This window comes from Toxorhynchites rutilus, chromosome 2 (assembly GCF_029784135.1).
Source record: "Toxorhynchites rutilus septentrionalis strain SRP chromosome 2, ASM2978413v1, whole genome shotgun sequence".
Lineage (NCBI taxonomy): Eukaryota > Metazoa > Arthropoda > Insecta > Diptera > Culicidae > Toxorhynchites > Toxorhynchites rutilus.
The window spans coordinates 178810010-178826842 of NC_073745.1; the positions used below are offsets into that span (position 1 = coordinate 178810010).

General features: G+C 40.9%; 1 protein-coding gene across 5 annotated transcripts in view; it reads left to right on the top strand.

The window, feature by feature from the left end:
- The window catches only part of LOC129769999 (uncharacterized), a 64307-nt gene extending 50178 nt beyond the window's left edge, over positions 1 to 14129 (top strand). For 4 of the 5 annotated variants that reach the window (XM_055772568.1, XM_055772567.1, XM_055772569.1 and 1 more), the window contains 3 exons: positions 24 to 450; positions 508 to 578; positions 12209 to 14129. In XM_055772568.1, coding sequence (XP_055628543.1) covers positions 24 to 450; positions 508 to 578; positions 12209 to 12965 — 1255 coding nt within the window. In that variant the 3' untranslated portion in view covers positions 12966 to 14129. The remainder of the gene's footprint in view (positions 1 to 23; positions 451 to 507; positions 579 to 12208) is intronic. The other variant, XM_055772571.1, reaches the window with a different exon arrangement.
- The last annotated feature ends 2704 nt before the right edge of the window (positions 14130 to 16833 follow it).

A 16833-nucleotide genomic window follows, 5' to 3' on the forward strand; every position in this document is an offset into this window, starting at 1 on the left:
CTCATTTGTTGTTTCTGTTCCAGGTTTCCGTTGAAAGAAACGATTTCCGCTCTAATCTCTAAATATTCGAGTGACGGTTATTTGGATATATTGACGGAAAAATGGTATGGAGGATTGTCTTGCTACAAAATGGACCGTGAAATTGTTCAGCCTAGACCGCTTGGAGTAGCGGCGGTTGCAGGAGTTTTCATTTTGCTTGGTTTGGGAATGATATTGGGTTTAGTAATATTACTTTTTGAACACTTGTTTTATAAATATACTCTACCGATTCTACGGCATCAACCGAGTAACACGATATGGAGAAGCAGAAATATTATGTTTTTCAGTCAAAAGTTATATCGATTCATAAATTGCGCTGAACTTGTTTCCCCACATCATGCCGCGAAAGAACTAGTTCATAGCATACGGCAAGGACAAATTACTAGTTTGTTCCAGAAAAGCATAAAAAGGGTAATTGTAATATTCTTTAATTATTTGTGAATCAATATCTAATATAATTTGGCCTAGAAGGAAGACGAACAAAGACGACGACGCAAAAGTAAAGCCCAATTTTTCGATATGATACAGGAGATAAGAAGGTAAGTTTTAAAAATGTGTGTACCGGAAATTATCCGTAACTAATACTTGCTGGCAATAGCTAGCCTGCAATAAAAATTTAGTTATATTCTTGTGGCGTTTGACTAACGAGGGTATTACGAATGTTAGTTGAATATAAATGGGATTTCCGATAATAAGTATTGTTCTCTTCAGAGTTCTTGCGCTTCTTCTGATATATCGGGTTTTTCAATAAGAGCGCTACAATTTTTTTAAATAAAACAAAAACGGTTTTGGATATCAATGAAATTCTCTATTCACGTGAAAATATATGTCATTATGTATGGAACTCGACTTCTTTTGCATGACCATCACGGGCACGCTTGCAGAAGCCCAGATGCTGAACCCAATATACGACGGGTTTCAAGCATAAATCGGCCGAAACTGCTCCAATTTAACGTTCGATATTCGTACAAAGTTCATCAATCGTCGCTAGCTTGTTGGCATAAACCATAGGCTTGACGTAGCCCCACAGGCCGAGGCGGCCAATTGACTGGGCCATTTCGTGAGATAACACGCTCACCAAACTTGGTTTTCAATAAATCGATTGGTTATTTCGCTGTGTGGCTTGTGGCGCTGTCCTGTTGAAACCACATATTGTCCAAGTCCATATCATCCAATTCGGGCCAAAAATATTCGGTTATCATTGAGTGGTAGTGATTCCCATTTATAGTAACGTGCCGGTCTTGATCATCGCGGAAAAAGTACGGCACAATGACGCCGCCGAACCATAAACCGCACCAAACCGTATTTTTTCGGGATGCAATGGTGACTCATGGACTACATGTGGATTGCTGCCTGACCAATAACGCATATTTTGCTTATTGACGAAACCATTCAGCCAGAAATGAGCCTCATCGTTGAAGATGGTTTTCCGATGAAAATCCGGATCATTTTCAAGTTGTTGCTCAGCTTAATTCACGAACTTACGACGCTTCGGGTGGTCAAGCGGCTTCAGTTCTTGCGTCAATTTGATCTGGTAAGGTTCAAGGCAATTTGATCTGGTTTTAGCAAAATTTGCCACAAAGACGTCACAGAGATGCCCAACGCTTGAAAACGACCTGTGAGAGACTGATTTGGGTCTTGATGCGCTAGCGGCAGCAATATTCTCGACACTACGGGCACTTCTTTGTCTCACTGGCACGGGAACATTTTGTACTGTGCCTGTGGATTCAAATTTTTCCACTAGATGCTCAATTGTTGATCTGGCAGGACGATTATGACGACCATAAATTGGACGTAGCGCTCTCAAAGTTGAGGACATTGACTCCGAATTTTAATAATCTCGACACGTTGTTGGATCGTATGGTGTCGTTTGCTGTCCCTATCGGTCTACTTTTGAAGCGTCCCTATTGGAATGCCCATTATTTACTATTTCATGGTTGGAGGAACGAAGAACGGGGATCTTTTAGGGAACTTCAACCTTATTTTTTTATTTTGCAGTTTTCTTGGGCGCGCTGGCATTCGAATGAGGTATAAAATTCTTATAATTTGTCTCCAATTTCTGTCCAGCCAACAGTCTGTTTTAAGGCAAGGAGCTAGGAGCTAAACTACCTTTTAATCGGCCTTACACCATTCGATACTACTTTGGGAAGACGCTATGATTTTCCCTCTGTTGTGATTAGGGATTGTTAACCGGTTTTACAGTTACCGGTTTTACCGATCATACAGGGTCATTTTTCATTACCGAATTACCGGTAATTTTACAATTGATTGACGGTAATTTCGGTAATTTATTTTTTACACCATAAATTATGTTTGCCTTTATGCCGCTTCGAAATATTACTCGAGAATCAAAATAAGATTGAAAAAAACACAGTGTTGCAGTGTTGCCCCGATTCTAGAACCTCAGAGCTACAGCTTCAGAGCTGCTTGATCTGAAGACGAGACGCAGGATAAGCTTCAGTTATGAAGAACATACAGTGATAAAGGAATTGGTTGATGCCCTCGAACCAGTTCTCGTCGCTGTTAACCCCTTCCCGTATAGTTTAATACGTCACACATCAAGTGATTTCAATAGCCTGCTGAGCGTTCTAGCGCCATATGTTATTCAAGTACCCACGAGTGAGACTCGATATTGTACGGGAAAGGGTTAAACTCCTATGACGGAAGAACTGCACCTTTTATGAAGCTGACGTCGGATTGCAATTTTTGTTAGAACAGCTATCGGAAAACCATCAGAAATTTCGAAGCAGCTACCTGTAGCCTTGGAAGGATAAACGTTATGTATAAAACTTGAACTTGAAAATTGAATGACGATTGCAGCAATCAAAAATATTAACAAAGGGCATCAGAGAAATACATGACAATGGTATTCGATGCTTTTTGTACTGTACGCCAAACATCAGTGAATTATGAACGTGCGTTTTTCTCTTCTGGAAATTTCGTTCATGAGATCCGATTAAGATCAGAAAACGACAAAGTTAACATTATTTCTATCTCTAAGTATTACTTTAACCAACAAACTAAATAGCAAAAGCTTGCGAAACGTTTTCTTGTGAACTAATCATTAGGTTGGGGAAAAAGTAATTCATTATTTTTAGGTGAAATTCAAAACTATTTTCAATATGCTTCGGATTGTTCGATTTGGGTCAAATATGTACCGTTTTGTTGCAAAATTTGTTGCCATTCTAAAGGTAGCTTCATAATGTCTCTATCATAGTCATGGTCCTTATAGGCGTTAAACTCAAGCAATATATTTTTACAATCTTCTCTTCGTCCCAATTTCTTATCACTCTGGAAATTTTGCAATGCGAGGAAAAGGTGGTAATCGGTTGGTGCCGGGTCCGGACTATATAAGGACTATATAGGATATAGCATAAAAACATCCCAATCAAGCTCTCGGAAATCTGTGATCTTGCGCTGTCCTGATGGAACACAAAACCTCTTCTGTTAGTCAGTTTTTAACGTTTCTGGTCAATCGCTAGCTTCAAACGGTCCATTTGTTGACAGTAGTGATCTCAATTTAGTATATTGCGCTAAAATAAAAATTAAAAAAAAAGAAACATTTTTTAGAAAAATAATAAAAAAAATCTTTCTTTCTTATGTTTCTCAAATTCTTAAATTCTCATGGTTCTCAAATGAAGATTAACACTAGGGTAGGAGCCTACCTGTTGGTCTCAAATGTTCCTATCTCACGCCTCCACGAAGATCATACGATATTTTTAGATCGTGCGTGAACTGGATAAACACACCTGGTCTTGACTCCGAGAACGGATGTCGAAAGTGGCTAAGTGAAGGGGTGTGAGCGAGTTAGAGCGCTATATCTCTCCCGGGGAAGGTTCCTCTGGCAAGGTGGGACTCTAATATACCTTGCCAACTCGCTGTCTCCCGGGCAAAGGAGATACACCCAGAAAATGGAGCTACGTTCACGAAGAATACTTAGAATGCGATCACCCGAGGAGGGTCCCTGAACTGGAGCTGGTCCTAGAACGGGCGTAAGAGCGAGCGGCCAGCGGCTGGAGGGTGAGGTGCAAGAGCGGGCCACTAGCCGGGTTCAACTCGAAGGGCTATCGCCACACGGAAACAGCAGCCATCGACATCATCCAAGAAACACTGCGCCTACGAGGCGTGTTGCGATTGCCAGACAACAGTCGTCCACACTTGTGGGTACCACTAGGCGACAGATCATGTGGACACACGAAATGAACGAATTCGTGATCCGCGCTTATTACATCTGCACTGCTTTGGAGACGGACATGAGCGGTCGCCCTCGAATACTAACAATGTTCGAGGAAGCGTATCCAGAGTTCGTCGGGAGGCTTCATCAGAACGCGAGGCGCAGAGCGATAGTACGCAACAACATGCTCTCCCAAAAGCAAATCGATGAAATCAAGCAGCTGCAGAGAGAAATAAGCTCCAGGACAAACAGAGCAAGCGATGTGTTGAGAGGAAGTTCAGTACGGCTGAGCAATTCATTCGCGAGTGGGGCACGCGAATCAGCACCAGTGGAGGCCACAGTACAACAACCCCCTGAGCCGGAAAACCAACAGCCAGATCAACAACTACTATGCGATCTGGTCTTCCACTACGATGAGGCGATCTCACAGTTTCGCGACACAGACCCTTTGTCGCGCCCCAGGAACCCGAAGTTGCAACATTCCCGCAGGCTGACAAGTGCAGTAAAGCTCATGAACGAGCACGTTCTCCCGCTGCACTTGGTTGATGCTGAGAACATGGAGGAGCTGCAACTGAAAGTTTACTGTGCTGCTGTGGCGACCGCCAAAGTTTAGGATACCGTATAAGGCCAAGAGGCGGACTGCTTCAACATCTCCGTGAAAGGCGTGAGCCTCCATGGCGAAAGAGATTGGAAAAATAGATCCTAAACAAGCGCGCCGCAATTGGAAGGCTGATGGCGTACAAAAGAGGCAATAGTTCGGCGAAATTATGTCGCCAAGTTGCTGTGATCGTGCGGCCTACTGAACTTCGCCAGGTGGGAGCTCACCAGCTGACGGAAAAACTCGACACACCGGTACAGCAATTGAGCGTCCTAACCAAACGGCTGAAACGTTACTCTGACTCTACAAAGCGCAAAGAACAAAATCGGATGTTCAGAGATAACGAAAAAGTTTTCTACGACCACATTAGCGACGAGAAGCCCGACTACCGCGAAGGTTTGCCAGATATTAGCGATGTGACGAACTTCTGGGCTGGTATTTGGGAGACCCCAGTACAACATCACGAAGGGCAAATGTGGTTTGGAATGGAGGAGGAGAGTTGTGGTGAAATTGTAGAGATGCCTCGCGGTACCTGAGGAACTGGGCAGCACCGGGCCCTGATGGTGTTCAGAACTTCTGGCACAAGAAGCTGACCGTCGCACATCCAAAGATAGCTGAGTACTTCAACAAGGTGCTACGTGACCCACACAACCTTTCTAAATTCACCACCCATGGCGTCACCTTCCTCTTCCCGAAAGACAGCAACACATCGAACCCATCAAAGTACATAACGTGCCTATCGAGTCTGTACAAAATACTGAGCAGCATCATTACCGCCAAAGTTTCTGCTCACTGCGAACAACATCAGATCATCGCAGAAGAGCAGAAAGGATGCAGGAAAAATACGCATGGCTGCAAAGACCAGACCATCATCGACGTAGCCGGCCAGGCGGTAAATAACCAGCGGAACCTAAGTTTAGACTATATAGACTATAGGAAGGCATATGACTCCATACCTCACTCGTTTCTCGTCCGGGTATTGGAGCTCTATAGAATTGATCCCGTCGTCGTTAGGTTCCTGCAGCATGCGATGAGGCAATGGAGCACGTCTCTGCACCTTAGTGATGGGGAAAATGTGTTGCAGTCTAGAACGCTGCAGATAAAGAGGAGGATATTCCAAGCCGACTCTTTCAGCCAGCTTTGGTTTTGTCTGGCACTGAACCCCCTCTGTAGGACGCTCAATAGAAACGGTCATGGCTATAAAATAAGGTATGGCGACGGTGCCCACGAAGAAGTGACCCATACCTTTTACATGGACGATCTCAAGGTCTACGCTGATGCCCGTCAGCGTCTAAGTGTAGCTATATGGGTTGTCGAAGATATAAGCAGGGACATCTGCATGGAGTTCGGCCTCGACGAGTGCCGCTGTGTCCATCTGCTGAAAGGACAACTCACCGAATCCGGAGGCTAGGAGGTCTATGATGGCGAGTTCATTGAAGACATGGTTCGTGATGAATCCTACAAATACATTGGATTCCGATAGCTCACCGGGATTCGCCACTCCGACATCAAGATGGAGCTGCGAGACAAGTTCTTGAGTCGAGTGAACGCGAAAGCATTCAAAGAGGCCGGAATGCACCATCCTCAATCGGCACTGGAGAGAGTTTCACTGCCACGCAAAGAAGGGGGACTTGGAATAGTCGACATATCTGCACTGTATGTTGCCCAGGTACGACAACTGCGCGAGTACTTCGCAGAACGCGCCAACCAAAACCGGGCTGTCTGCGCCGCTGACAACAGCGCTCTGCACTTGGCGCAAACGAAGTGCCAACTCAACTGCAATCTGCAGACAGTGGAGGAGAAGATTGCAGCTTGTAAGCAGAAGGCAGTGCATGGTGCCCACCCCCATCAACTGGACCGGCCACACGTTGAAAAGGCCGCATCTAAACTGTTGCTAACGCGTGGTAAACTCTCTTCAGTAGTAGAAGCCGACATGATAGCCATCCAGGACAGGATAATGCCGACGAGAAACTGTAGGCGGTACAAACAAAAAACAGCAAAAGATATTTTTAGTGTGAAATGTCATCTTTACAACGAGCCTATACCAGAAATTATATGACCGATATTAAGCGAGATTGATCACAAAACCCAGTTATCGAGAAAATAATGAATAGTATTTTCCCCAATCTAATATTATCAATAAAAGACGTTTCTTCAAGAAAATTGTTTATTTCAAATAATTTTTTTTATCGGTAATTACCGGTTTTACCGGTAAAGAAATTTTCTTTACCGAATAACCGGCTATTGAAATTTTGGCACGGTAATGCAATCCCTAGTTGTGATCACACTTGCCATCTTCGTTGGAGCATGGACATTATTTTTTTATGGCACGGTTAACAGTATCCTAGGTACTGTCTTCTCTACAAATTTTCTGGACGATGTTTTCCACGTTTAAATCGGGATTGTTCGCTAAGACTATTTCTCCGCGTTCCGAAGTCAATTGAAAAACACGTGTTTTTGAAAAAAAAGAAAGATGATGATGGTCCCGCCACCTTCCCCTACAGAGGTTTGAGCAAGACGAGTTATCTAGAAGATATTAACTTTTTTCTTAGCTTTGAAATCAGTTTACTAAAAAAAACGAACTGATTTTACCTACAGATATAAATTCAAAAAATGTTATTTTATTACATTATCAAAAGAGAAGCCAATACTCAGTCTCATCCTCCACTGAGCCGATACGGTCCCGACGAGGCCCTTGCAGCCAATTGGTCCACCAGAGCACGAGTCCAACCGCCAGCCTAGTTTTGGACAGACAATGACTATCCCCATCCAGAGAAGTCGAGAAATTTTCCATTACGGAAAAATCCTAGACCGGCTCTCACAAAAACTTTTATTTTATATCCTTTATATCTGTAAGACGCGCGCGAGGCTCAAACTTATGTAGACTACTTTTATTTTTTTTTAACTAATACATAAGAAAACAACAAAATGAAAAATAAAAATAGTCCATCATCACCAAGATCATGACAGACATAATACTGATAAATACAAATTAAAAAAACAAATAATATTGAAAAAAAAAACAAATTCCACATATAATCCGTTAAAAAAACTTCGTCAGTTACTATAATTCGTCAAAAATAAGAAAAAACATTATTCGGCTGTTAAGAAAATACAGATTTAATGTGTGAAATACAGTGCCTCTTGAATTCTGTTAGTGTTGTTGCGCATTTAATATGTCTTGGCATCGAGTTGAAAACATTTATTCCTTTGAAATACAACGAATTTTGTGAAGCACATGACAAGAAATGAGGTGTTCTTAATTCATTCGCGTTTCTAGTGTTATATCTATGAAAATCACTTCCTCTTTCAACTCGATCACTCAAATATCGAGGCAGCAAACCGTTTACTACTTTAAAAATGAACACCATAGTTAAATAAACAATTCTTTGCTTCACGGATAACCATTGCAGAGCGTCCAGCATCAAAGATGAGGAAGTGAACCTATTACATTTTAGAATCAATCGCATTATTTTATTCTGCAAGCGCTGTAACCTCGATATTTGTGTGTCATTGGCTAAAAATAGAATGGAAGAACAAAAGTCTAAATGAGGAGAGATGATTGATTTGTACAGTAGTATTTTGCTGTGAATGGTCAAATCGTTTTTCAATCGACATAAGATTCCATACTTTTTGGCAATTTTCTTGATGACATTGTCAATGTGAGTGTTGAACTTGAGTCACGTTTTCATTAGAACGATTTCGCGAGATTACCATGTATTTAGTTTTATTTATGTTCAATTTTAACTGCTTATACTTCAACCATCTACTTAAAGAATGTAAATCTCCATTCAAATGTAGCACGACCTGATTTAAATCATTAGCTGCAATGAATAACACAGTATCATCTGCAAAAAGATTGATGTCACAAAATCGTAAAACTCGTCGCATGTCATTAATGTACATAATGAATAAAAGGGGCCCTAATACACTTCCCTGAGGTACTCCATGATTATTCCCTACGGGACTGGAAATGAAATCGTTAAAAATAGTCCTTTGAGTTCTGTCATACAAATAGCTTTCAAACCATTTATATGCAGTACCCGTAATTCCAAAGCGCTTAATCGTATTCAACAACAAGGGCCTAGAAATTGTCTCGAAAGCGCGTTTTAGATCCAAGAAAACAGCAATGATGGTATCTTTAGATTCTAATTTCTCTTTCCATTTTGCTAACACCAAATTCAATGCGGTTTCACAGGAATGACCTTCCCGATATCCCGTTGGGGTTTAAATAGTCCAACAGCTGGCCTTTAACAACTAGTTCCAATATTTTCTCTAATGTGTGCAACATGTTGATGGGACGAAACTCTTCGGATTTAATCGTTCCAGCAACCTTCTGAATGGGGACTATTAGGGATTCCTTCCATACCAGAGGCACATGCCCAGTTGATAAAGATTTATTAATAAGGTCCAGCAAGATGTAATCAATGACATGGAAGCAATCTTGAATAACTCTAGCGTTAACATTATCTACTCCAGCCGTTTTTCCTAAAGAAAAGCAAATACTTCTAAGTTTGTCTATTGTAATTGGGTGAAAACACTCAAATCTACAACTACAATTGACGGGCTGTTTTATTTCATCAGGTTCATCGACCAGTTCAATGGATTGGTTGATCAATGAAACACTATTGATGAAATAATCGTTAAACTTAGATGATATTGCCTGTTCAGACTGTTCAAATGTGCCATTAAAAGTTATGGACCGCGGTTTGATATTGCTAGGCTTTAATAAGGATTTCAAAATTTTCCATAACTCTTTGCTGTTGTTTTGATGCTGATCAATCTTCCTCTGCATATATTCACAACGAGTTTTCTTAATCGATTGTGAATATCTATTGCGCGCGATCGTGTACATATACCAGTGATTTCCATCATTTGTTCTCCGAAATTTGTTGTACCACCTGTCTCTCTTACGTTTAAGACGCAACAGATCCAAATTGTACCAGCTGTTCGAGTTTTTCACACAGACAAACTTTTGCGTAACTAGTCGATTGGTACACGTTTTCAAAGCAGTAGTTAGAACAACTGCTGATTCATCCAAATTACTCGTCCCGAATGGAAAATCCAAGCTTCTCAACACGAGATTCGAAACAGCATGTTTCGAATATTTCCTCCAGCACTTTAATTTCACAAAATCGTCGTTATTAACGAAATTATCTGCAATATTAATAACTATGGTCTCATGATCGGTTATTTTCAAATTTTCATCAGTTACAGTACAAATTGTTTCAAAATTGGAATAAACATGATCAATCAAAGTTTTACTGTGCCTGGAAATACGCGTAAAATCATTTACTGTTTGTTTTAAATTGAAGAAGTCAGCTAAATGCTTCAAATGGTTCGAATTATGGTTGTCTCTCCAATTGATATTAAAATCACCAGTTAATATATTTAATCTGCTGGAATCAAGGAATATTTCTAGCCAGTTTTCTAAAATTTCAACAAAACGTTGGTCGCTAGAGCTGGGAGAATGATACAAAACACCATAGTTGCCCATCTTCATGCACGTTCAACTGTAATGCCCAAGAACCAGTTTCCTTCAATAACTTCGTTGAGGCGAAGATTGAATTGAGTGTTTCGATGTTTTTTCTATTTCCATGCTCTTGTCCGCTCTTTTCTGATGCTCTGTACTGGGTGTTCAATAAGTTCGAATACACTTTTGAAATAAGTTAAAGAAATGAAAATAAAAGATATTTATTTCTGGGTCAATTTTGAGGCAATGTTCATTAAGAACCTCTACGACTTATTAGCTGGGAGCACACCCTCTTTGTGCTGTACTGAGATGTTTCTCAAAAGAATCGCACGCGGCACGCACCTGATTCATCGGCATCTTGTCTCAGATCTTGGAAATAAGCATCTTATATTGGTCCATAGTGCTCACTTTATGTTCGTTCTGCTTGGCCAGCATGTACGGCCATACAGAAAAGTCCAGGGTATTAGGTCCCGGGAGCTGGGAGGGCACAAAGTCTTATCGTGAACACCACGCTTGGACGATATTCGCCGTGTGGGCTGTTGTGCCGTCCTGTTGAAAGACGTAATGATGCTTACCGTAGAGATCTCGAAGTGCTGCGGCCACAACCTTCTCCAGAACTTCGGTCTTATAGTACGTGGCATTGATTTTCACGTTCTTCTCGATAAACATCTGTGGGAGTTTCCCACGCCTGGATACGGCCCCCAAACCATCACCGACGTAGCGTTCCGGAATCGCGAGGTGTTTATGTGGGACGGGGGGAGGTTGGCTAACGTCGGCACCCACAAACGATTTTGAACATCGTCCGGCAGTTGTAAGACAAAGAGTTTCTCATTAGAAAACACGAACTCCTGGCCTTCGTGTCGTGAAAGTATCAGTATGGCTCTGTCCAGCCTCTTCTTCGTTATAGTCTTTCTTAAACCGTGAACCTTGCGTTTTTTATACGGCCCATATCCTTCGTCATGATGGTGTGGGCAGTCCCGATCAACACATCTGGGTCAGTTGCGGTCTTCCGGATCGAGCGGTTCATTTTTTGATGAATCCGCTCTCTCACCACCTTGATGAGTGCTGGCGTTCTCGCCGAACGCGGCCGCTTGGATATCTCACGGTTCTTGGCCAAGCCCGTTTCTCGGTACCGATGGATGGTGGTATAGATGAAATTCCACTTCAGCCCGTGGAATTTCAATGGTCGAAATATGTCACCAGGTCGCTAACCTCTCGCTAACAACTTTACTACGACGTCGCGGTACTCCTTCATCGTGAGCGGTAAACAAACAACAAATGACAGTAAGTCGACACCGTGCGCGTCGGTTAGCTTATATATGAAGCTAAAGCTGACACTAATACCAATGATAGAATGCAAATGGTGCGCACCTACACAACGATGAAAAGTTGTATTCGAACTTATTGAACATCCTGTAGTTTGACCTGTGCAAGGCTTTGACGATGGCATCCTGTCTATTGCATGCATTTTTCACGTCAACTGTTCTTACAGTGCAATGCCAATTTCCGCACCTTCTCGGTTTCAATGCTTGGTAGCTTCGACGACTGACAGGATGGCATCCACCGTGGATTCTGTATCTTCGGGAGTTCATGTTTGCTTTCAGTGCACTTCGACAATTTGTTCAGAATTACCCTCTCCAGCAGCTTAGCGCACCCAGATAATAAATGGGGCTATACCTCCAAATATCCAATAATATTAATTAAAAATTTAAGTTACCTTAGGGATAACAGCGTAATTTTTTTTTAGAGTGAATACAACAAAATAAAGAAGATTCGAATCGAACCATTCTTTCCTCTGGTTTTGTTGCATTACACATTACACATTACATTTTTATTTACATTTACACATTAGGCATACATTTTTATTTACATAGATGTGAATTTGCAATAATATTGTGTTTATTTTGATGAAAATCTTCTACAGGGTTCAACAAGAAGAGCGTGACACGACAACCCCGATGTTAACGATGGATGAAAAATCCAAGTCTTCACTAGAGACGACAATGACACCGAAGAAAAAAGTTAAACAGAGCCCCAAAATGAGTATTTTTGGCATAGGAATAAGTAGCTCTAACCCTTCGATGTTGAATATTAGGCGATTTAGCACAGATAGCGTTTTAAGTGAACGGCTTGATAATATAGGAAGACGTTTGAGTCGAGATATGACTAACTCGCCACCTGATTTTGCTCGTAGGTTTGAGACGTTTGGTAAGCAGAGCGATGGGGGCGATAAATTTGATACTTATTCGGGAAAAGAATCAAAACAAATTATGAATGGAAAGAAGTTTGACACATTTAGCGGAACAATCTATAGTTCCAAAAACGATGAGGAAATCGATCCACAACAGCTGATGAAAACGTCTACTAAACAAAATAAAAGGCTGCCATTAAATTCCGAACTCTTCGTTCGCAATAAAAAACATTCAAAAGGAGAGAGTCGAAAGTTGATTCCCATTGAGGAGCGAGTTGCGCACGGTCTTGCACCGGCATTTGTAGAAACTGATACCAGTGGTGCTTTGTTACGAGATAAGTTACATGAAGAACTTCGCATGAAATATGCTTCCCAAGGTATAAATATTCTTAAATCAGTAGGTCCACAACAAAATACAAAGCCTAATAAAACAGAAATCAGTAGTGACATTTCTCAGAGCAAAACAACAAAAATATTACACGACAATTAACTGTAAATAGGTTAATTGTATTTTATATTAGATGAACCAGTAGTCGTCCGTGGTATTGATATTTTGAATGTGAATGAAACTCAACAACTGGTTGATCCTTGATCCAGGGTATACAAAGAATCTCTTACAATGTTATTTAAAATATAAGAATCTATAAATCTAACTGTTTTGCAATAGATATTCTCTTGAAAAACATACGGTTGTGTATAATTTTTTCTTGTTGTTTTTATTTTCAATTAGCTGCATAATCTTGTGTAGGAACTTTGAATTCTATATTTTTATTCTATAATTTGTCGAGAAATATTTTTTTAGCAATCAACATTTCCAACATTGTGCCAAAAACTAATATTTGTGCAAAATGTTTGATACACTACTGTGTACATTTTTCCGAAAAAAATGGAGAACTTTTTGAAGGTCCCAATACAAAAACAAATGATATTTTCTCTCACGAGGAATTTCAAACCTAGGAAAACATCTGCCGACTATTTTAAATATTTTAGAACATTGGGAAATTTAATGAATTTCTCCTTTTTGAACTTTTTGACCAAAGTAGTAATTCTAAACATAACCATGTTGCGTGAAATTATTTCAGAAGGTACGTCATATAGAACTTTCACAATTTGTCAAAATCATGCACAAAATCAAATATTGCCACTGTTTGAATATTTTCATAGACCCGAAATGATGCACATAAAAATAGTTGTTTGAGTTACGTGGTTGTATTGTTTATTGTTGCAATATAATGTTGGTCAGATGAACTACGAACGATTGTTTAGTGAGGATATATTTAACGATAAAAACAGCCAAAAGAAGGTATACATATATTTACAAAATATATGTTTTATGCAGATTGGAAAAACAGTTTGACGAAGTTTGTATACTCGTAGGGAGATTTTTTATTTCTAAACGTTAACATGCGAAGAACATATATTTTTAGGTCCTAATGCTGAAACAGCGAAACGCTTGTTAAACATCGAACTTGTGACGGAGCTCCACTCGAACTATCTCCGACATCTAATTATTTGTGTGCTCATGTTTTAGTCAAATTAGAGACGTTTTTCTGAAAATGGAAGATTACTAATAAGATATGAATACCGATTGATTATCAATGATTTACTGCCAATTTGTAGTCGAAATAAGAGGTAGAATGATAAAACGTTCAAAGTGGTACTTGACATTATAAAATTGTTATCACATCCATTATTTTACTTGTTTTGCTTATCACTATTTGTCCAATCACCTATCATTTTTTTCGTGCATCAACCGTATCTTCTGGCGACTGAAAACGTCCATGCTAGGGCTGTTGTTCGACGTTCTAGCAACGTGTCCCGCTTATTGCGCTTGTCCAAACCTGGTAGCTTTCTGGATGCAGGGTTCATTCTTCTTCTCCATACTCCGTACTCAGCCATGTATTGTTCTGAACATTCGACGTTCGAAAACACCCGGTGCCTGCGAGTCCGTTTCTTATCAGAGATTTGTACATTCTTCGTACGGAGTCGGAATTTTTGGGCTTAAGGGATTTGTGGAGCCCATACCAAGCACAGCTTTCGTTAACTATGTATCTTCGAATTTCACGGTTGTGGTGTTGTTATCAACAAAGCAAGGTAGACAAACTTGCCGAACATCTTGAGCTCGCCGCCGATAGCAATGTTACCACCAAGGGGAATTCTGTTACGATCACCCCTTCCGCAAGCTTGTATTTTGTCTCAAATGCATTGATTCTAAGTCGAATCGGCCCTGCTTCGTGTTACAACCTAGTATATAAGTTCGCTACCGTCGCATATGCATATGCTCTTCAAATTATTCACATCGGCGAAACAGATACACTGACTAAAATAACCGTTGACTGGATTTTTTGAAAATTGTACCTCGCATGTTGAAGCCCGTTTTCCGCATAACACCTTCCCGCGCCATGCTGTACAGCAGACAGGTAAGTCCATCGCCTTGTCGAAGCCCCCGGTGAGATCGCCTACTTAGCATTAGCATTAGCATTAGCATTGAGCAAGTTGCACAATATCGTAGGTGGTACGAATTCAGAACTATTAAGTTAAAAGCTAGCCTCCATCCGTTGCTGATGATTAGTAATATCTCTTAGATGAAGGCATGCTTTCTCCAACAGTTGAGAATTGTCCTGGCCACGTCCTTGCAACTGCTAAGGAAAGGGAAGGAGCGTTAGTTCAACATTTACTTAAGAGAGATGCAGAGAACTCTACGACCTCTCATAAATGTCTCGGGAATTTAGGAATGTGTTAGTAGGGAAGGTAAGCCATGGGATACACTCAGCCGGTGTTACTGGCGAAGGTTGTTATTACTAATAATTTATCGATTCTTAATAATTATATTATTTTACTATTACTATTAGTATAACTAAAACTAAAACTAACTAAACCTAAAACTAAAACTAGAACTAGAACTAGAACTAGAACTAGAACTAGAACTAGAACTAGAACTAGAACTAGAACTAGAACTAGAACTAGAACTAGAACTAGAACTAGAACTAGAACTAGAACCTGTTGAAAGAATGGGTTAATGAAATGAACAGATGCTAAATTGTAAAATGTTATAAATGGAATCCGCCCTTCTGATCGTTGGCCCCCGGTGAGATCGCCTACTTATGTTAAAATCAAAAATATCGTGCACATCGTTAAAAAGCCTACCACATCTACAATATGATACGGAGCCCAGATTTGCACTCCATACTCTAGCACACTGCGAACCACAGAAAAGTACAGTGACTTCATGACATGTACGTCGTCAAATTGCACTGTATTTCTTTTTAGGAAGCCAAGCATGGAGTTTACATTAGTGATTGTCATCGATATGTGATCCTTGATAAAGCTTACTCTCACAAGCGGTGATTCATTCATCAAATACTCAGACGTGACTTCGGCTGAAGGTGATAATTTTACATTCGGCTGGGTTTTTTTTTCCAAAATATACATTTTTATCAAGGCTCATATGGCGTTAGCCTGACGGAGCCGGAGTTCAATATTTTGACAATTTTTCTTATTATCAATGTTAGTAATATTTAACCGATTACTCGCGGTCGGCTCGAGGTTAGTATTACAAGTGTTCTCGTAATTGGGATGTTGCTGTCTCCAATGCTCTGTACGTGTGCCCGACATGGGATACTTCCTATTGGGATGCAGCTGACCATTAATCAGCAACGCCCCTAGTATGTACCCCATATCTAGCGTGGTGCGTCTTCTTGACTCGAGGAATCCAGGATAGAATGGTCACTAGCCGGCGCAATCATCAGCTTGTGTAGAGTTGTCATGAGCGGTACAACCTTTGGCTCTTGTTGAATCATCAGTGGACTGCTCAACCTTTGGCCCGTGTATCTGTAAAGAGTATGTGTATGTATTACCGCGACTAAGTAAAAGTTTATAGATCGGATAGGAGGGATATGAAACAGGGACACAACGAAGGAAACATCATTAAACGTTGACATCGACGTTTCTGAGGAACAGGTATAGATGAAGCAGAAGATCAGGATCACGGCTACCTAAGATATCCCGGACGGGGATATCCGATTGTCTGCCTTGTGCTCTCAGTGCTCTAGAGAGCTGAGAGCGAGCAGCATGGAACCGGATACACGACCAGACAACATGCTCGATGTCGTGGTAGCCATCGCCACAATCACAAAGATTGTTTGGTGCGAGCCCAATGCGATATAGATGCGCGTTTAGGTTGTAGTGATTGGACATGAGCCGAGATATCACGCGAATGAAATCACGACCTACATTCAATCCCTTAAACCAAGCACTCGTCGAAACCTTAGGGATAATCGTGTGTAACCAACGACCGAACTCATCTTCACTCCACATGCGCTGCCAACTAACGAGTGTGTCCTGACGAGGAATGTGAA